At 65.1% G+C, this 21,142-nt stretch overlaps 1 protein-coding gene across 1 annotated transcript; it reads left to right on the forward strand.

Annotated features, from left to right (window-relative positions):
• Window positions 1-6: 6 nt before the first annotated feature.
• On the forward strand, window positions 7-20,398 carry mettl3 (methyltransferase like 3). The gene is made up of 9 exons (XM_070866430.1): window positions 7-348; window positions 1,493-1,668; window positions 2,399-2,615; window positions 3,393-3,580; window positions 8,634-8,672; window positions 8,799-8,907; window positions 18,866-18,931; window positions 19,162-19,274; window positions 20,119-20,398. Exons 1-9 carry the CDS (start codon window positions 73-75, stop codon window positions 20,228-20,230), a joined length of 1,296 nt encoding a protein of 431 aa, XP_070722531.1. The 5' UTR covers window positions 7-72; the 3' UTR covers window positions 20,231-20,398.
• Window positions 20,399-21,142: the final 744 nt, after the last annotated feature.

Genomic DNA, 21,142 nt, shown 5'->3' on the forward strand with positions numbered 1-21,142 from the left:
GTGACCCAGGGCAGCGTGGAGAGCTTGCTGCAGAAGTTTGCAGCGCAGGAGCTGATCGAGATCCGGGGCGGCATGTCGGTGGACGGTAAGCCCACGGCGGTGACCTTTGCCGACCACTCCAAGCTGTCGGCCATGATGGTGCTGGTGCCGAGGGAGAGCCGGAAGCCGGCCGAGCCGGCCGCCCCTGGGCACAAGCGGCGGGCCGAGCTGGAGCCCACCAAGGCCCCCCAGCTGGAGAAGAAGGTCGCCGAGCCGGCCAAGAAGTCCAAGAAGGTGGCGTCGGAGCTGGACCTGGAGATCGCCAGCCTGCTCAACCAGCAGTCCACCAAGGAGAAGGAGAGCAAGAAGGTGAGGCCCAGGCTTCATCCCCGGCCTAGGCCCGATCGTCGCCCACCCTCCCACCGGGGCTCGGACTGAGCCTCCTCCCTGATACACACACACACACACACACACACACACACACAGAGCAGGATGCCTAGGCCCAATCATCATCGTCAACCCCCGGGAGCTAGGGTTGAGCCGCACACACACACACACACACGTACACACAGCAGGAAAGGGCCAGGCTCCACCCCGGCCTAGGCCCGATCGTCACCCGCCCACCCCCCGGCTGGAACTGAGCCCCCCCCCACACCCCCCACACATACAACCAGCCGAAAGGGCTAGGCTCCATCTCCAGCTTAGGCCCGATCGTCACCCCCGGGACTGAATGGGGGTGTGGGGGGTCGGGGGTGATGGGCTCTCAGTAACCGGTTTTAATAGCCCCAGGTCAGGGGTCGGGGGTGGTGTGCTCTCACTAACTGGTTTTACTGGCCCCAGGTCGGGGGTCAGGGGTCGGTGTGCTTTCACTAACTGGTTTTACTGGTCGGGGGGTGAGGGGTCGTGGGTGGTGTGCTCTCACTAACCGGTTTTACTGGCCCCAGGTCGGGGGTGAGGGGTCGGGGGTGGTGTGCTCTCACTAACCAGTTTTACTGGCCCCAGGTCGGGGGTCAGGGGTCGGTGTGCTTTCACTAACTAGTTTTACTGGTCGGGGGGTGAGGGGTCGTGGGTGGCGTGCTCTCACTAACCGGTTTTACTGGCCCCAGGTCGGGGGTGAGAGGTCGGGGGTGGCGTGCTCTCACTAACCGGTTTTACTGGTCAGGGGTCGGGGGTGAGAGGTTGTGGGTGGCGTGCTCTCACTAACCGGTTTTACTGGCCCGGGGTCGGGGGTGAGAGGTCGTGGGTGGCGTGCTCTCACTAACCGGTTTTACTGGCCCCGGGTCGGGGGTGAGAGGTCGGGTGGCGTGCTCTCACTAACCGGTTTTACTGGCCCGGGGTCGGGGGTGAGAGGTCGTGGGTGGCGTGCTCTCACTAACCGGTTTTACTGGCCCCTGGTCGGGGGTCAGGGGTCGGGGGTGAGAGGTCGGGGTGGCGTGCTCTCACTAACTGGTTTTACTGGCCCGGGGTCGGGGGTGGCGTGCTCTCACTAACCGGTTTTCTCTGACCCTCCCAGATGAGTCAGGAGATCCTGGAACTGTTGAACACGACGACGGCCAAGGAGCAGTCGATTGTGGAGAAGTTCCGCTCCCGGGGAAGGGCCCAGGTGCAGGAGTTCTGTGACCACGGCACCAAGCAGGACTGTATGAAAGCTCACGACCTGGACCGACCCTGCAAGAAGTTACACTTCAGGTGGGCGATGGGTTGGGGGGCGGGAGCAGGGGGGAGGGGAGTGTGTCTGGCCGCTCACCCTCAGTCCCGGGGGTGTGGGTTGCGAGAGAAAGACAGACTTGCATTTATATAGCACCTATCTCCACCACCGGACGTCCAAAAGTACTTTTGGAGTGTGCTCACTGTTCTATTGTGGGAAATGCGGCAGCCAATTTGCGCACAGCAAGCTCCCACACACAGCAATGTGATAATGACCCAGATCATCTGTTTTTGTTATACTGACTAAGGGATAAATATTGGCCCCAGGACTCCCCTGCTCTTCTTCAAAATAGTGCACTGGGATTTTTTACATCCGCCTGAGAGAGCAGACGGGGCCTCGGTTTAACGTCTCATCCGAAAGACGGCCCCTCCGACAGTGCGGCACTCCCTCAGTTACTGCCCCTCCGACAGTGCGGCGCTCCCTCAGTACTGCCCCTCCGACAGTGCGGCACTCCCTCAGTTACTGCCCCTCCGACAGTGCGGCGCTCCCTCAGTACTGCCCCTCCGACAGTGCGGCGCTCCCTCAGTACCGCCCCTCTGACAGTGCGGGGCTCCCTCAGTACTGCCCCTCCGACAGCACAGTGCGGGGCTCCCTCAGTACCGCCCCTCTGACAGTGCGGGGCTCCCTCAGTACTGCCTGGCGGGGGGCCAGTAGTGTGCGGTGGAGGTGTTGGGTCTGTGAGCCAGTCACTGGATGCTCCTCTCTCTGCAGACGAATTATCAACAAACACACAGACGACACCCTGGGTGACTGTTCCTTCCTCAACACCTGCTTTCACATGGACACCTGCAAATACGTTCACTACGAGATCGACAGCTCGCTGGATGACACCCAGTGCCCCCCCGTGGCCGAGAAGCCCACCACCGACACCGCCCTCAACAAGAACGTCGGCGGGGACCCCAGCCTAGGCAAACTATTCCCCCCACAGGTTAGTGTGAGCGACCCCAGGGCAGCTCAGTGCTGGCCTCTGTACCCCCCCACATCCTCCCAAAATCAGACCCTGCTCCAGGAGCCCACAGGCACCACAACCCGCCCCTCCGCGTTTCAGCCCCAGGCAGGGCGTTGTCGGCGGAATATTCGACTGTGGAGGCGGCACCACAGCCCCGATCCTCTCCGCCCCACAAAACCCGGGTCGCTGGAGAGTGATCAGGCGCGGGCTTGGGCTTGTGAGTGTGCGTGTGACAGTGTGTGGGGGCGCGAGAGAGAGAGAGAGAGAGGGGGGGCGCGAGAGAGAGAGAGGGGCGCGAGAGAGAGGGGGCGCGCCCGAGAGAGAGAGAGAGAGAGAGAGAGAGAGTGAGGGGGCGCGAGAGAGAGAGGGGGCGCGAGAGAGAGAGGGGGGGCGCGCCAGAGAGCGAGCGAGAGAGAGAGAGAGAGAGAGAGGGGGCGTGCCAGAGAACGCGAGAGAGAGAGAGAGAGAGGGGGCGCGAGAGAGAGAGAGAGGGGGCGCGAGAGAGAGAGAGAGGGGGCGCGAGAGAGAGAGAGAGGGGGCGCGAGAGAGAGAGAGAGAGAGAGAGGGTGTGAGTGTGTGTGAGAGAGAGGGAGAGAGTGTGTGTGTGAGAGAGGGAGAGAGAGGGTGTGAGTGTGTGTGAGAGAGAGGGAGAGAGAGAGGGGGCGCGGGAGAGAGAGTGTGAGAGTGCACGGATGTATGCAGACGGATTGTAACCCCGATTCTCTGCTCTGTTTCACCTCCTCGCCCCCCCCCCAGTGGATCTGCTGTGATATCCGTTTCCTGGACGTCAGTATCCTGGGGAAGTTTGCCGTGGTGATGGCTGATCCCCCCTGGGATATCCACATGGAGCTTCCGTACGGGACTCTGACCGACGATGAGATGAGGCACCTCAACATCCCCGTGTTACAGGACGATGGCATCTTGTTCCTGTGGGTCACGGGCCGGTGAGTGCGCTCGTTCTCTCTCTCCGTCGCCCGCCCGCTCGTTCTCTCTCTCCGTCGCCCGCCCGCTCGTTCTCTCTCTCCGTCGCCCGCCCGCTCGGTCTCTCTCTCCGTCGCCCGCCCGCTCGTTCTCTCTCTCTCCGTCGCCCGCCCGCTCGTTCTCTCTCTCCGTCGCCCGCCCGCTCGTTCTCTCTCTCCGTCGCCCGCCCGCTCGTTCTCTCTCTCTCCGTCGCCCGCCCGCTCGTTTTCTCTCTCTCCGTCGCCCGCCCGCACGTTCTCTCTCTCCGTCGCCCGCCCGCTCATTCTCTCTCTCCGTCGCCCGCCCGCTCGTTCTCTCTCTCCGTCGCCCGCCCGCTCGTTCTCTCTCTCCGTCGCCCGCCCGCTCGGTCTCTCTCTCCGTCGCCCGCCCGCTCGTTCTCTCTCTCCGTCGCCCGCCCGCTCGTTCTCTCTCTCCGTCGCCCGCTCGCTCGTTTTCTCTCTCTCCGTCGCCCGCCCGCTCGTTCTCTCTCTCCGTCGCCCGCCCGCTCGTTCTCTCTCTCCGTCGCCCGCCCGCTCGTTTTCTCTCTCTCCGTCGCCCGCCCGCTCGTTCTCTCTCCGTCGCCCGCCCGCTCGTTCTCTCTCTCCGTCGCCCGCCCGCTCGTTTTCTCTCTCTCCGTCGCCCGCCCGCTCGTTTTCTCTCTCTCCGTCGCCCGCCCGCTCGTTCTCTCTCTCCGTCGCCCGCCCGCTCGTTTTCTCTCTCTCCGTCGCCCGCCCGCTCGTTTTCTCTCTCTCCGTCGCCCGCCCGCTCGTTTTCTCTCTCTCCGTCGCCCGCCCGCTCGTTTTCTCTCTCTCCGTCGCCCGCCCGCTCGTTCTCTCTCTCCGTCGCCCGCCCGCTCGTTTTCTCTCTCTCCGTCGCCCGCCCGCTCGTTCTCTCTCTCCGTCGCCCGCCCGCTCGTTCTCTCTCTCCGTCGCCCGCCCGCTCGTTCGTCCTCTCGTTCCCTCCATCGCTCACTCACTCGTTCTCTTTCGATGAGGACTGGGAGAAATTTAGAATTCAGCAGAGGAGGACAAAGGGTTTAATTCGGAGGGGAAAATAGAGTACGAGAGGAAGCTTGCTGGGAACATAAAAACTGACTGCAAAAGCTTCTATAGATATGTGAAGAGAAAAAGATTAGTGAAAACAAACGTAGGTCCCTTGCAGTCAGATTCAGGTGAATTTATAACGGGGAACAAAGAAATGGCGGACCAGTTAAACAAATACTTTAGTTCTGTCTTCACGAAGGAAGACACAAATAACCTTCCGGAAGTACGAGGGGACCGAGGGTCTAGTGAGAAGGAGGAACTGAAGGAAATCCTTATTTGTGGGAAATTGTGTTGGGGAAATTGATGGGATTGAAGGCCGATAAATCCCCGGGGCCTGATAGTCTGCATCCCAGAGTATTTAAGGAAGTGGCCCTAGAAATAGTGGATGCATTGGTGATCATTTTCCAACAGTCTATCGACTCTGGATCAGTTTCTATGGACTGGAGGGTAGCTAATGTAACACCACTTTTTAAAAAAGGAGGGAGAGAGAAAACAGGTAATTATAGACCGGTTAGTCTGATATCAGTAGTGGGGAAAATGTTGGAATCAATTATTAAAGATGTAATAGCAGCGCATTTGGAAAGCAGTGACAGGATCGGTCCAAGTCAGCATGGATTTATGAAAGGGAAATCATGCTTGACAAATCTTCTGGAATTTTTTGAGGATGTAACTAGTAGAGTGGACAAGGGAGAACCAGTGGATGTGGTGTATTTGGACTTTCAAAAGGCTTTTGACAAGTTCCCACACAAGAGATTGGTGTGCAAAATGAAAGCACATGGTATTGGGGGTAATGTACTGACGTGGATAGAGAACTGGTTGGCAGGCAGGAAGCAGAGAGTCGGGATAAACGGGTCCTTTTCAGAATGGCAGGCAGTGACTAGTGGGGTGCCGCAGGGCTCAGTGCTGGGACCCCAGCTATTTACAATATACATTAATGATTTAGACGAAGGAATTGAGTGTAATATCTCCAAGTTTGCAGATGACACTAAGCTGGGTGGCAGTGTGAGCTGTGAGGAGGATGCTAAGAGGCTGCAGGGTGACTTGGACAGGTTAGGTGAGTGGGCAAATGCATGGCAGATGCAGTATAATGTGGATAAATGTGAGGTTATCCACTTTGGGGGCAACAACACGAAGGCAGAATATTATCTGAATGTGACAGATTAGGAAAAGGGGAGGTGCAACGAGACCTGGGTGTCATGGTACATCAGTCATTGAAAGTTGGCATGCAGGTACAGCAGGTGGTGAAGAAGGCAAATGGTATGTTGGCCTTCATAGCGAGGAGATTTGAGTATAGGAGCAGGGAGGTCTTACTGCAGTTGTACAGGGCCTTGGTGAGGCCTCACCTGGAATATTGTGTTCAGTTTTGGTCTCCTAATCTGAGGAAGGACGTTCTTGCTATTGAGGGAGTGCAGCGAAGGTTCACCAGACTGATTCCCGGGATGGCAGGACTGACATATGAAGAAAGACTGGATCGACTGGGCCTGTATTCACTGGAGTTTAGAAGGATGAGAGGGGATCTCATAGAAACATATAAAATTCTGACGGGACTGGACAGGTTAGATGCAGGAAGAATGTTCCCGATGTTGGGGAAGTCCAGAACCAGGGGTCACAGTCTAAGGATAAGGGGTAAGCCATTTAGGACCGAGATGAGGAGAAACATCTTCACTCAGAGAATTGTGAACCTGTGGAATTCTCTACCACAGAGAGTTGTTGGGGCCAGTTCGTTAGATATATTCAAAAGGGAGTTAGATGTGGCCCTTACGGCTAAAGGGATCAAGGGGTATGGCGAGAAAGCAGGAAAGGAATACTGAGGGAATGATCAGCCATGATCTTATTGAATGGTGGTGCAGGCTCGAAGGGCCGAATGGCCTACTCCTGCACCTATTTTCTATGTTTCACTCGCCCCTTCCCCCTCTCTCTCCCTCGCCCCTTCCCCCTCTCTCTCGCTCGCCCCTTCCCCCTCTCTGTCGCTCGCCCCTTCCCCCTCTCTGTCGCTCCCCCCTTCCCCCTCTCTGTCGCTCGCCCCTTCCCCCTCTCTGTCGCTCGCCCCTTCCCCCTCTCTGTCGCTCGCCCCTTCCCCCTCTCTGTCGCTCCCCCCTTCCCCCTCTCTGTCGCTCCCCCCTTCCCCCTCCCTGTCGCTCGCCCCTTCCCCCTCTCTGTCGCTCGCCCCTTCCCCCTCTCTGTCGCTCGCCCCTTCCCCCTCCCTGTCGCTCGCCCCTTCCCCCTCTCTGTCGCTCGCCCCTTCCCCCTCTCTGTCGCTCGCCCCTTCCCCCTCTCTGTCGCTCGCCCCTTCCCCCTCTCTGTCGCTCGCCCCTTCCCCCTCCCTGTCGCTCGCCCCTTCCCCCTCTCGCTCCCTCGCCCCTTCCCCCTCCCGCTCCCTCGCCCCTTCCCCCTCCCTGTCGCTCGCCCCTTCCCCCTCTCGCTCCCCCGCCCCTTCCCCCTCCCTGTCGCTCGCCCCTTCCCCCTCTCACTCCCTCGCCCCTTCCCCCTCCCTGTCGCTCGCCCCTTCCCCCTCCCTGTCGCTCGCCCCTTCCCCCTCCCTGTCGCTCGCCCCTTCCCCCTCTCACTCCCTCGCCCCTTCCCCCTCCCTGTCGCTCGCCCCTTCCCCCTCCCTGTCGCTCGCCCCTTCCCCCTCTCACTCCCTCGCCCCTTCCCCCTCCCTGTCGCTCGCCCCTTCCCCCTCTCACTCCCTCGCCCCTTCCCCCTCTCTGTCGCTCGCCCCTTCCCCCTCCCTGTCGCTCGCCCCTTCCCCCTCTCACTCCCTCGCCCCTTCCCCCTCCCTGTCGCTCGCCCCTTCCCCCTCTCACTCCCTCGCCCCTTCCCCCTCTCTGTCGCTCGCCCCTTCCCCCTCTCTGTCGCTCGCCCCTTCCCCCTCTCTGTCGCTCGCCCCTTCCCCCTCTCGCTCCCTCGCCCCTTCCCCCTCCCTGTCGCTCGCCCCTTCCCCCTCCCTGTCGCTCGCCCCTTCCCCCTCCCTGTCGCTCGCCCCTTCCCCCTCTCTGTCGCTCGCCCCTTCCCCCTCCCTGTCGCTCGCCCCTTCCCCCTCCCTGTCGCTCGCCCCTTCCCCCTCCCTGTCGCTCGCCCCTTCCCCCTCCCTGTCGCTCGCCCCTTCCCCCTCCCTGTCGCTCGCCCCTTCCCCCTCTCACTCCCTCGCCCCTTCCCCCTCCCTGTCGCTCGCCCCTTCCCCCTCTCGCTCCCTCGCCCCTTCCCCCTCTCTGTCGCTCGCCCCTTCCCCCTCTCTGTCGCTCGCCCCTTCCCCCTCTCGCTCCCTCGCCCCTTCCCCCTCCCTGTCGCTCGCCCCTTCCCCCTCCCTGTCGCTCGCCCCTTCCCCCTCCCTGTCGCTCGCCCCTTCCCCCTCGCACTCCCTCGCCCCTTCCCCCTCTCTGTCGCTCGCCCCTTCCCCCTCTCTGTCGCTCGCCCCTTCCCCCTCTCACTCCCTCGCCCCTTCACCCTCTCTCTCGCTCGCCCCTTCCCCCTCTCTGTCGCTCCCCCCTTCCCCCTCCCTGTCGCTCGCCCCTTCCCCCTCTCGCTCCCTCGCCCCTTCCCCCTCTCACTCCCTCGCCCCTTCCCCCTCTCTGTCGCTCGCCCCTTCCCCCTCTCGCTCCCCCGCCCTCCCCCCTTCCCCCTCCCTGTCGCTCGCCCCTTCCCCCTCTCGCTCCCTCGCCCCTTCCCCCTCTCTGTCGCTCGCCCCTTCCCCCTCCCTGTCGCTCGCCCCTTCCCCCCTCACTCCCTCGCCCCTTCCCCCTCTCGCTCCCTCGCCCCTTCCCCCTCTCTGTCGCTCGCCCCTTCCCCCTCTCGCTCCCCCGCCCTCGCCCCTTCCCCCTCTCTGTCGCTCGCCCCTTCCCCCTCTCGCTCCCCCGCCCTCGCCCCTTCCCCCTCTCTGTCGCTCGCCCCTTCCCCCTCTCTGTCGCTCGCCCCTTCCCCCTCTCGCTCCCCCCCCCCTCGCGCTCTTCGTCTCTCTCTATTGCTGACACGGTCTTGTTTTCTCTCTCTCCAGGGCCATGGAGCTGGGTCGGGAATGTCTGAATCTCTGGGGGTGAGTAACCGAACGTGATCCCGAGGGATTTTCCGATCGGATTCACGTCCCACTGTTGCCGTCGCTAAATTCTCTCCTCCTTCCCCCCCCCCCCCCCTCCCCCACTCCGTTCCCCCCTCCAATCAGCTACGAGCGAGTGGACGAGATCATCTGGGTGAAGACCAATCAGCTGCAGCGTATCATCCGGACCGGACGCACGGGTCACTGGCTCAACCACGGCAAGGAGCACTGCCTGGTACGTCCCTCTCTCTCCCCGTCCCTCCGTCCCTCTCTCCCCCATCCCTCGGACCCTCTCTCTCCCTCCCTCGGACCCTCTCTCCCCGTCCCTCGGACCCTCTCTCTCCCCGTCCCTCCGTCCCTCTCTCCCCCATCCCTCGGACCCTCTCTCTCTCTCCCTCGGACCCTCTCTCCCCGTCCCTCGGACCCTCTCTCCCCGTCCCTCGGACCCTCTCTCTCCCCGTCCCTCGGTCCCCCTCCCTCGGTCCCCTCTCTCCCCCTCCCTCGGTCCCTCTCTCCCCGTCCCTCTCTCCCCGTCCCTCTCTCCCCGTCCCTCTCTCCCCGTCCCACTCTCCCCGTCCCACTCTCCCCGTCCCACTCTCCCCGTCCCACTCTCCCCGTCCCTCTCTCCCCGTCCCTCTCTCCCCGTCCCTCTCTCCCCGTCCCTCTCTCCCCGTCCCTCTCTCCCCGTCCCTCTCTCCCCGTCCCTCTCTCCCCGTCCCTCTCTCCCCGTCCCTCTCTCTCCCCGTCCCTCTCTCTCCCCGTCCCTCTCTCTCCCCGTCCCTCGGTCCCTCTCTTCCCCGTCCTCTCTCCCCCTCCCTCGGTCCCTCTCTCTCCCCGTCCCTCTCTCCCCGTCCCTCTCTCCCCGTCCCTCTCTCCCCGTCCCTCTCTCCCCGTCCCTCTCTCCCCGTCCCTCTCTCCCCGTCCCTCTCTCCCCGTCCCTCTCTCCCGTCCCTCTCTCCCCGTCCCTCTCTCCCCGTCCCTCTCTCCCCGTCCCTCTCTCCCCGTCCCTCTCTCCCCGTCCCTCTCTCCCCGTCCCTCTCTCCCCGTCCCTCTCTCCCCGTCCCTCTCTCCCCGTCCCTCTCTCCCCGTCCCTCTCTCCCCGTCCCTCTCTCCCCGTCCCTCTCTCCCCGTCCCTCTCTCCCCGTCCCTCTCTCCCCGTCCCTCTCTCCCCGTCCCTCTCTCCCCGTCCCTCTCTCCCCGTCCCTCTCTCCCCGTCCCTCTCTCTCCCCGTCCCTCGGTCCCTCTCTCTCCCCGTCCCTCGGTCCCTCTCTCTCCCCGTCCCTCGGTCCCTCTCTCTCCCCGTCCCTATCTCCCCCTCCCTCGGTCCCCCTCTCCCCGTCCCTCTCTCCCCGTCCCTCTCTCCCCGTCCCTCTCTCCCCGTCCCTCTCTCTCCCCGTCCCTCTCTCTCCCCGTCCCTCGGTCCCTCTCTCTCCCCGTCCCTCTCTCCCCCTCCCTCGGTCCCTCTCTCTCCCCGTCCCTCTCTCTCCCGTCCCTCCGTCCCTCTCTCCCCCTCCCTCTCCCTCGGTCCCTCTCTCCCCGTCCCTCGGTCCCTCTTTCCCCCTCCCTCGGTCCCTCTTTCCCCCTCCCTCGGTCCCTCTTTCCCCCTCCCTCGGTCCCTCTTTCCCCCTCCCTCGGTCCCTCTCTCCCCGTCCCTCGGTCCCTCTCTCCCCGTCCCTCGGTCCCTCTCTCCCCGTCCCTCGGTCCCTCTCTCCCCGTCCCTCGGTCCCTCTCTCCCCGTCCCTCGGTCCCTCTCTCCCCGTCCCTCGGACCCTCTCTCCCCGTCCCTCGGACCCTCTCTCCCCGTCCCTCGGTCCCTCTCTCCCCGTCCCTCGGACCCCCTCTCTCCCCGTCCCTCCGTCCCTCTCTCCCCCTCTCCCCCTCCCCGTCCCTCTCTCCCCCTCCCTCCGTCCCTCTCTCTCCCCGTCCCTCGGACCCTCTCTCCCCGTCCCTCGGTCCCTCTCTCCCCGTCCCTCTCTCTCCGTCCCTCTCTCTCCCCGTCCCTCGGACCCGCTCTCCCCGTCCCTCGCTCCCCGCCCCTCGCTCCCTCGCTCCCCGCCCCTCGGACCCTCTCTCCCCCTCCCTCGGTCCCTCTCTCTCCCGTCCCTCGGACCCTCTCTCCCCGTCCCTCGGACCCTCTCTCCCGTCCCTCGGACCCTCTCTCCCCGTCCCTCTCTCTCCCGTCCCTCCGTCCCTCTCTCCCCTCCCTCGGTCCCTCTCTCTCCCGTCCCTCCGCCCCTCTCTCCCAGTCCCTCCGTCCCTCTCTCCCCCTCCCTCGGTCCCCCTCTCTCCCCGTCCCTTGGACCCTCTCTCCCAGTCCCTCCGTCCCCTCCCTCCCTCCCTCGGTCCCTCTCTCTCCCGGTCCCTCTCTCTCCCCCTCCCTCGGTCCCTCTCTCTCCCCCTCCCTCGGTCCCTCTCTCTCCCCGTCCCTCGGTCCCTCTCTCTCACGGTCCCTCTCTCTCCCCGTCCCTCCGTCCCTCTCTCCCCCTCCCTCGGTCCCTCTCTCTCCCCGTCCCTCGGTCCCTCTCTCCCCCTCCCTCGGTCCCTCTCTCTCCCAGTCCCTCGTACCCTCTCTCTCCCCGTCCCTCAGACCCTCTCTCTCCCCGTCCCTCGGACCCTCTCTCCCCCTCCCTCGGTCCCTCTCTCTCCCCGTCCCTCGGTCCCTCTCTCTCCCGGACCCTCTCTCCCCGTCCCTCGGACCCTCTCTCCCCGTCCCTCGGACCCTCTCTCCCCGTCCCTCGGTCCCTCTCGCTCCCCGTCCCTCGGACCCTCTCTCCCCCTCCCTCGGACCCTCTCTCCCCCTCCCTCGGTCCCTCTCTCTCCCCCTCCCTCGGACCCGCTCCGTCCCTCCCTCTCCCCGTCCCTCGGTCCCTCTCTCTCCCCCTCCCTCGGACCCTCTCTCCCAGTCCCTCCGTCCCTCTCTCTCCCCGTACCTCCGTCCCTCTCTCCCAGTCCCTCCGTCCCTCTCTCCCAGTCCCTCGGACCCTCTCTCCCAGTCCCTCCCTCCCTCGGTCCCTCTCTCTCCCGGTCCCTCTCTCTCCCCCTCCCTCGGTCCCTCTCTCTCCCCCTCCCTCGGTCCCTCTCTCTCCCCGTCCCTCGGTCCCTCTCTCTCACGGTCCCTCTCTCTCCCCGTCCCTCCGTCCCTCTCTCCCCCTCCCTCGGTCCCTCTCTCTCCCCGTCCCTCGGTCCCCTCTCTCTCCCCCTCCCTCGGTCCCTCTCTCTCCCAGTCCCTCGTACCCTCTCTCTCCCCGTCCCTCAGACCCTCTCTCTCCCCGTCCCTCGGACCCTCTCTCTCCCCGTCCCTCGGACCCTCTCTCTCCCCCTCCCTCGGTCCCTCTCTCTCCCAGTCCCTCGTACCCTCTCTCTCCCCGTCCCTCAGACCCTCTCTCTCCCCGTCCCTCAGACCCTCTCTCTCCCCGTCCCTCGGACCCTCTCTCTCCCCGTCCCTCGGCCCTCTCTCCCAGTCCCTCGGACCCTCTCTCTCCCCGTCCCTCGGACCCTCTCTCTCCCCGTCCCTCGGACCCTCTCTCTCCCCGTCCCTCGTTCCCTCTCTCTCCCCGTCCCTCGGTCCCTCACTCTCCCGACCCTCGGTCCCTCTCTCTCCCAGTCCCTCGGTCCCTCTCTCTCCCCGTCCCTCCGTCCCTCTCTCCCAGTCCCTCGGACCCTCTCTCTCCCCGTCCCTCTCTACCCCTCCCTCCGTCCCTCGGACCCTCTCTCTCCCCGTCCCTCGGACCCTCTCTCTCCCCGTCCCTCGGACCCTCTCTCTCCCCGTCCCTCGGACCCTCTCTCTCCCCGTCCCTCGGACCCTCTCTCTCCCCGTCCCTCGGACCCTCTCTCTCCCCGTCCCTCGGACCCTCTCTCTCCCCGTCCCTCGGACCCTCTCTCTCCCCGTCCCTCGGACCCTCTCTCTCCCCGTCCCTCGGACCCTCTCTCTCCCCGTCCCTCGGACCCTCTCTCTCCCCGTCCCTCGGACCCTCTCTCTCCCCGTCCCTCGGACCCTCTCTCTCCCCGTCCCTCGGACCCTCTCTCTCCCCGTCCCTCGGACCCTCTCTCTCCCCGTCCCTCGGACCCTCTCTCTCCCCGTCCCTCGGACCCCCTCTCTCCCCGTCCCTCGGACCCTCTCTCTCCCCGTCCCTCGGTCCCTCTCTCCCATTCCCTCGGTCCCTCTCTCCCAGTCCTCGGACCCTCTCTCCCCGCCCCTCGGTCCGTCTCTCTCCCCCTCCCTCGATCCCTCTCTCCCAGTCCCTCGGTCACTCTCTCCCAGTCCCTCGGTCTCTCTCTCCCCGTCCCTCGGTCTCTCTCTCTCCCCCTCCCTCGGTCCCTCTCTCTCCCCCTCCCTCGGTCCCTCTCTCTCCCCCTCCCTCGGTCCCTCTCTCTCCCCCTCCCTCGGTCCCTCTCTCTCCCCCTCCCTCGGTCCCTCTCTCTCCCCCTCCCTCGGTCCCTCTCTCTCCCCCTCCCTCGGTCCCTCTCTCTCCCCCTCCCTCGGTCCCTCTCTCTCCCCCTCCCTCGGTCCCTCTCTCTCCCCCTCCCTCGGTCCCTCTCTCTCCCCCCTCCCTCGGTCCCTCTCTCTCCCCCTCCCTCGGTCCCCCTCTCTCCCCCTCCCTCGGACCCTCTCTCTCCCCCTCCCTCGGACCCTCTCTCTCCCCCTCCCTCGGACCCTCTCTCTCCCCCTCCCTCGGACCCTCTCTCTCCCCCTCCCTCGGTCCCTCTCTCCCCGTCCCTCGGACCCTCTCTCTCCCCGTCCCTCGGACCCTCTCTCTCCCCGTCCCTCGGCCCCTCTCTCTCCCGTCCCTCGGTCCCTCTCTCTCCCCGTCCCTCGGCCCCTCTCTCTCCCCGTCCCTCGGCCCCTCTCTCTCCCCGTCCCTCGGCCCCTCTCTCTCCCCGTCCCTCGGCCCCTCTCTCTCCCCGTCCCTCGGCCCCTCTCTCCCCCCGTCCCTCGGCCCCTCTCTCTCCCCGTCCCTCGGCCCCTCTCTCTCCCCGTCCCTCGGCCCCTCTCTCTCCCCGTCCCTCGGCCCTCTCTCTCCCCGTCCCTCGGACCCTCTCTCTCCCCGTCCCTCGGACCCTCTCTCTCCCCGTCCCTCGGACCCTCTCTCTCCCCGCCCCTCGGTCCCTCTCTCCCCCTCCCTCGATCCCTCTCTCCCCGTCCCTCGGTCCCTCTCTCTCCCCGTCCCTCGGACCCTCTCTCTCCCCGTCCCTCGGACCCTCTCTCTCCCAGTCCCACGGAGCCTCTCTCTCCCCGTCCCTCGGACCCTCTCTCTCCCCGTCCCTCGGACCCTCTCTCTCCCCGTCCCTCGGACCCTCTCTCTCCCCGTCCCTCGGACCCTCTCTCTCCCCGTCCCTCGGACCCTCTCTCTCCCCGTCCCTCGGACCCTCTCTCTCCCCGTCCCTCGGACCCTCTCTCTCCCCGTCCCTCGGACCCTCTCTCTCCCCGTCCCTCGGACCCTCTCTCTCCCCGTCCCTCGGACCCTCTCTCTCCCCGTCCCTCGGACCCTCTCTCTCCCCGTCCCTCGGACCCTCTCTCTCCCCGTCCCTCGGACCCTCTCTCTCCCGTCCCTCGGACCCTCTCTCTCCTCGGACCCTCTCTCTCCTCGGACCCTCTCTCTCCCCGTCCCTCGGTCCCTCTCTCCCCGTCCCTCGGTCCCTCTCTCCCCGTCCCTCGGACCCTCTCTCCCAGTCCCTCGGATCCTCTCTCCCAGTCCCTCGGACCCTCTCTCCCAGTCCCTCGGACCCTCTCTCCCAGTCCCTCGGACCCTCTCCCCCGTCCCTCGGACCCTCTCTCTCCTCGGTCCCTCGGACCCTCTCTCTCCTCGGACCCTCTCTCCCAGTCCCCCGGACCCTCTCTCCCAGTCCCTCGGACCCTCTCTCCCAGTCCCTCGGACCCTCTCTCTCCCCGTCCCTCGGACCCTCTCTCCCAGTCCCTCGGACCCTCTCTCCCAGTCCCCCGGACCCTCTCTCCCAGTCCCTCGGACCCTCTCTCCCAGTCCCCCGGACCCTCTCTCCCAGTCCCTCGGACCCGCTCTCCCAGTCCCTCGGACCCTCTCTCCCCCTCCCTCGGTCCCTCTCTCCCAGTCCCTCGGTCCCTCTCTCCCAGTCCCTCGGACCCTCTCTCTCCCAGTCCCTCGGACCCTCTCTCTCCTCGGACCCTCTCTCTCCCGTCCCTCGGACCCTCTCTCTCCCCGTCCCTCGGACCCTCTCTCTCCCCGTCCCTCGGACCCTCTCTCTCCCAGTCCCTCGGACCCTCTTTCCCCCAGTCCCTCGGACCCTCTTTCCCAGTCCCTCGGACCCTCTCTCCCAGTCCCTCGGACCCTCTCCCCCGTCCCTCGGACCCTCTCTCTCCTCGGTCCCTCGGACCCTCTCTCTCCTCGGACCCTCTCTCCCAGTCCCCCGGACCCTCTCTCCCAGTCCCTCGGACCCTCTCTCCCAGTCCCTCGGACCCTCTCTCTCCCCGTCCCTCGGACCCTCTCTCCCAGTCCCTCGGACCCTCTCTCCCAGTCCCCGGACCCTCTCTCCCAGTCCCTCGGACCCTCTCTCCCAGTCCCCGGACCCTCTCTCCCAGTCCCTCGGACCCGCTCTCCCAGTCCCTCGGACCCTCTCTCCCCCTCCCTCGGTCCCTCTCTCCCAGTCCCTCGGTCCCTCTCTCCCAGTCCCTCGGACCCTCTCCCAGTCCCTCGGACCCTCTCTCTCCTCGGACCCTCTCTCTCCCCGTCCCTCGGACCCTCTCTCTCCCCGTCCCTCGGACCCTCTCTCTCCCCGTCCCTCGGACCCTCTCTCTCCCAGTTCCTCGGACCCTCTCTCTCCCAGTCCCTCGGACCCTCTTTCCCAGTCCCTCGGACCCTCTCTCCCAGTCCCTCGGTCCCCTCTCCCAGTCCCTCGGTCCCTCTCTCCCAGTCCCTCGGTCCCTCTCTCCCAGTCCCTCGGTCCCTCTCTCCCAGTCCCTCGGTCCCTCTCTCCCAGTCCCTCGGTCCCTCTCTCCCAGTCCCTCGGACCCTCTCTCCCAGTCCCTCGGACCCTCTCTCCCCCTCCCTCGGTCCCTCTCTCCCCGTCCCTCGGACCCTCTCTCTCCCCGTCCCTCGGATCTCTCTCTCCGCGTCCCTCGGACCCTCTCTCTCCGCGTCCCTCGGACCCTCTCTCTCCCCGTCCCTCGGACCCTCTCTCTCCCCCGTCCCTCGGACCCTCTCTCTCCCCGTCCCTCGGACCCTCTCTCTCCCCGTCCCTCGGACCCTCTCTCTCCCCGTCCCTCGGACCCTCTCTCTCCCCGTCCCTCGGACCCTCTCTCTCCCCGTCCCTCGGACCCTCTCTCTCCCCGTCCCTCGGACCCTCTCTCTCCCCGTCCCTCGGACCCTCTCTCTCCCCGTCCCTCGGACCCTCTCTCTCCCCGTCCCTCGGACCCTCTCTCTCCCCGTCCCTCGGACCCTCTCTCTCCCCGTCCCTCGGACCCTCTCTCTCCTCGGACCCTCTCTCTCCCCGTCCCTCGGACCCTCTCTCTCCCCGTCCCTCGGACCATCTCTCTCCCCGATCCTCGGACCCTCTCTCTCCCCGTCCCTCGGTCCCTCTCTCCCCGTCCCTCGGACCCTCTCTCCCAGTCCCTCGGACCCTCTCTCCCAGTCCCTCGGACCCTCTCTCCCAGTCCCTCGGACCCTCTCTCCCAGTCCCTCGGACCCTCTCTCCCAGTCCCTCGGACCCTCTCTCCCGTCCCTCGGACCCTCTCCCCCGTCCCTCGGACCCTCTCTCTCCTCGGTCCCTCTCTCCCCGTCCCTCGGACCCTCTCTCCCAGTCCCTCGGACCCTCTCTCCCAGTCCCTCGGACCCTCTCTCCCAGTCCCTCGGACCCTCTCTCCCAGTCCCTCGGACCCTCTCTCCCAGTCCCTCGGACCCTCTCTCCCAGTCCCTCGGACCCTCTCTCCCAGTCCCTCGGACCCTTTCTCCCAGTCCCTCGGACCCTCTCCCCCAGTCCCTCGGACCCTCTCTCCCCGTCCCTCGGACCCTCTCTCCCCATCCCTCGGACCCTCTCTCCCAGTCCCTCGGACCCTCTCTCCCCGTCCGTCGGACCCTCTCTCCCCGTCCGTCGGACCCTCTCTCCCAGTCCCTCGGTCCCTCTCTCCCAGTCCCTCGGACCCTCTCTCTCCCAGTCCCTCGGTCCCTCTCTCCCAGTCCCTCGGACCCTCTCTCCCAGTCCCTCGGACCCTCTCTCCCAATCCCTCGGACCCCCTCTCCCAGTCCCTCGGTCCCCCTCTCCCAGTCCCTCGGTCCCCCTCTCCCAGTCCCTCGGTCCCCCTCTCCCAGTCCCTCGGTCCCCCTCTCCCAGTCCCTCGGTCCCCCTCTCCCAGTCCCTCGGTCCCTCTCTCCCAGTCCCTCGGTCCCTCTCTCCCGCTCCCTCGGACCCTCTCTCCCGCTCCCTCGGTCCCTCTCTCCCGGTCCCTCTCTCCCGCTCCCTCGGTCCCTCTCTCCCTGTCCCTCGGTCCCTCTCTCCCAGTCCCTCGGTCCCTCTCTCCCAGTCCCTCGGTCCCTCTCTCCCAGTCCCTCGGTCCCTCTCTCCCAGTCCCTCGGTCCCTCTCTCCCAGTCCCTCGGTCCCTCTCTCCCAGTCCCTCGGTCCCTCTCTCCCAGTCCCTCGGTCCCTCTCTCCCAGTCCCTCGGTCCCTCTCTCCCAGTCCCTCGGTCCCTCTCTCCCAGTCCCTCGGTCCCTCTCTCCAAGTCCCTCGGTCCCTCTCTCCCAGTCCCTCGGTCCCTCTCTCCCAGTCCCTCGGTCCCTCTCTCCCAGTCCATCGGTCCCTCTCTCCCAGTCCCTCGGTCCCTCTCTCCCAGTCCCTCGGTCCCTCTCTCCCAGTCCCTCGGTCCCTCTCTCTCCCCGTCCCTCGGTCCCTCTCTCTCCCCGTCCCTCGGTCCCTCTCTCTCCCTCCCTCGGTCCCTCTCTCTCCCCCTCCCTCGGTCCCTCTCTCTCCCCCTCCCTCGATCCCTCTCTCCCCGTCCCTCGGTCCCTCTCTCTCCCCGTCCATCGGTCCCTCTCTCTCCCCGTCCATCGGTCCCTCTCTCTCCCCCTCCCTCGATCCGTCTCTCCCCGTCCCTCGGTCCCTCTCTCTCCCCGTCCATCGGTCCCTCTCTTTCCCCGTCCCTCGGTCCCTCTCTCTCCCCCTCCCTCGGTCCCTCTCTCTCCCTCCCTCGGTCCCTCTCTCTCCCTCCCTCGGTCCCTCTCTCTCCCCCTCCCTCGGTCCCTCTCTCTCCCCCTCCCTCGGTCCCTCTCTCTCCCCCTCCCTCGATCCCTCTCTCCCCGTCCCTCGGTCCCTCTCTCTCCCCGTCCATCGGTCCCTCTCTCTCCCCGTCCCTCGGTCCCTCTCTCTCCCCCCGTCCCTCGGTCCCTCTCTCTCCCCGTCCCTCGGACCCCCTCTCTCCCCGTCCCTCGGTCCCGCTCTATCCCCGTCCCTCGGTCCCTCTCTCCCCGTCCCTCGGTCCCTCTCTCTCCCCTTCCCTCGGACCCTCTCTCTCCCCGTCCCTCGGACCCTCTCTCTCCCCGTCCCTCGGACCCTCTCTCTCCCCGTCCTTCGGACCCTCTCTCTCCCCGTCCCTCGGACCCTCTCTCTCCCCGTCCCTCGGACCTTCTCTCTCCCCGTCCCTCGGACCCTCTCTCTCCCCGTCCCTCGGACCCTCTCTCTCCCCCTCCCTCGGACCCTCTGTCTCCCCGTCCCTCGGACCCTCTGTCTCCCCGTCCCTCGGACCCTCTGTCTCCCCGTCCCTCGGACCCTCTGTCTCCCCGTCCCTCGGACCCTCTCTCTCCCCGTCCCTCGGACCCTCTCTCTCCCCGTCCCTCGGACCCTCTCTCTCCCCGTCCCTCGGACCCTCTCTCTCCCCGTCCCTCGGACCCTCTCTCTCCCCGTCCCTCGGACCCCCTCTCTCCCCGTCCCTCGGACCCCCTCTCTCCCCGTCCCTCGGACCATCTCTCTCCCCGTCCCTCGGACCCTCTCTCTCCCCGTCCCTCGGACCCTCTCTCGCCCCGTCTCTCGGACCCTCTCTCTCCCCGGTCCCTCTCCCCCCCCCCCCCCCCCCCCCTCGGTCCCTCTCTCCCCCCATCCCTCGGTCCCCATCTCCCCGTCCCTCGGCCCCCTCTCTTCCCATCCATCCGTCCATCCCTCCCTCTCTCTTTCTCTCCCATCTCTCTCCGTCCGTCTCTCTCGTTCCTAAATCCTTTTCCTCTTGTGTTTCAGGTCGGGGTCAAAGGGAACCCTCAGGGTTTCAACCGGGGTCTGGACTGTGACGTCATTGTGGCCGAGGTCAGTGTCTGCTTAACCCGTATGCCTCCCCTCCCTTCTCCTGACGTGTGTGTTTGTGGGGGGCACCAGGCCGGTGACTGAGCCTGGGGTTTTCCTGCTCTGTGTGTGTGTGGGGGGCACAGTCCCACGCCGGCTGTGAGATCAGGCCGGTGACGGAGCCTGCCCCTTTCCTGTGCCAGTCGGGCCCTCACGTGTCCTCTCTCTCTCTCTCTCTCTCTCTCTCTCTGCAGGTTCGCTCCACAAGCCACAAACCCGATGAGATCTACGGAATGATCGAGCGTCTCTCACCCGGGACTCGCAAGATCGAACTCTTTGGGAGACCCCACAACGTCCAGCCGAACTGGTGAGAGAGAGAGAGACGGGGAGCTTTAGTCCATCTAACCCCCTGTACCTGCCCTGGGAGTGTTTGATGGGACAGTGCAGAGGGAGATTTACTCTGTATCTAACCCCGTGCTGTACCTGCCCTGGGAGTGTTTGATGGGACAATGTAGAGGGAGCTTTACTCTGTATCTAACCCCCTGTACCTGGGAGTGTTTGATGGGACAGTGTAGAGGGAGCTTTAATCTATCTAACCCCGTGCTGTATCTGCCCTGGGAGTGTGTGATGGGGCAGTGCAGAGGGAGCTTTACTCTGTATCTAACCCCCTGTACCTGCCCTGGGAGTGTTTGATGGGACAGTGTCGAGGGAGCTTTACTCTGTATCTAACCCCGTGCTGTACCTGCCCTGGGAGTGTTTGATGGGACAGTGTCGAGGGAGCTTTACTCTGTATCTAACCCCCTGTACCTGCCCTGGGAGTGTTTGATGGGACAGTGTAGTGGGAGCTTTACTCTGTATCTAACCCCCTGTACCTGCCCTGGGAGTGTTTGGTGGGACAGTGTAGAGGGAGCTTTACTCTGTATCTAACCCCCTGTACCTGCCCTGGGAGTGTTTGATGGGACAGTGTAGAGGGAGCTTTACTCTGTATCTAACCCCCTGTACCTGCCCTGGGAATGTTTGATGGGACAGTGTAGAGGGAACTTTACTCTGTATCTAACCCCCTGTACCTGCCCTGGGAGTGTTTGATGGGACAGTGTAGAGGGAGCTTTACTCTGTATCTAACCCTGTGCTGTACCTGCCCTGGGAGTGTTTGATGGGACAGTGTAGAGGGAGCTTTATTCTGACCCTCTCTCTTTGTCTGTCTCTCTCAGGATAACTCTGGGGAATCAGTTGGATGGGATTCACTTGCTGGATCCGGACGTGGTGGCAAGGTTTAAGAAACGTTACCCCGATGGTGTGATCACTAAATTGAATAACATGTGAGGTGTGCCCTGGGGCGAGAGAGTGCTCTGGGGAAGTGCTGTGTCTGTCTGGGGCTGGAGACCGTGGGTGAGTGTGGGGGGGGCTCTGTGTAAATGTTGCAGTTACATCTCCGGCTTCAGTCAGGCTGCTTGTCTGAGATTAAAATTGAGCTTCACAGCTTTACTTGTTCGACTGTTCTTTGGGTCTTCTTCCTCACAGGCAGTCTCTCGGAATCGAGGAAGACTTGCTTCCACTCTTAACATGAGTCCTTCGGTGGCTGAACAGTCCAATACGGGAGCCACAGTCCCTGTCACAGGCGGGACAGACAGTGGTTGAGGGAAGGGGAGGGTGGGACTGGTTTGCCGCACGCTCCTTCCGCTGCCTGCGCTTGCTTTCTGCACGCTCTTGGCGACGAGACTCGAGGTGCTCAGCGCCCTCCCGGATGCACTTCCTCCACTTGGGGGCGGGACTGGTCTTTGGGCCCAGGGACTCCCGGGTGTCGATGGGGATGTTGCACTTTATCAGGGTGGGCTTTGAGGGTGGTCCCTTGTAACGTTTCCTCTGCCCACCTTTGGCCCGTTTGCCGTGAAGGAGTTCCGAGTAGAGCGCTCGCTTTGGGGAGTCTCGTGTCTGGGGGAATAATGCGGACAATGTGGCCCCGCCCAGCGGAGCTGGTCGAGTGTGTGGTCAGTGCTTCGATGCTGGGGATGTTGGGCCTGGTCGAGGACGCTAACATTGGTGCGTCTGACCTCCCGGGGGATTTGCAGGATCTTGCGGAGACAGCGTTGGTGGTATTTCTCCAGCGACTTGAGGTGATAACTGTACATGGTCCATGTCTCTGAGCCATACAGGAGGGCGGGTATCACTACAGCCCTGTAGACCATGAGCTCGGTGGTGGATTTGAGATCGTGCGGCCCGAACTGGTCAGTGCTA

The sequence above is a fragment of the Pristiophorus japonicus genome, chromosome 23, assembly GCF_044704955.1.
Source record: "Pristiophorus japonicus isolate sPriJap1 chromosome 23, sPriJap1.hap1, whole genome shotgun sequence".
Taxonomy (NCBI): domain Eukaryota; kingdom Metazoa; phylum Chordata; class Chondrichthyes; family Pristiophoridae; genus Pristiophorus; species Pristiophorus japonicus.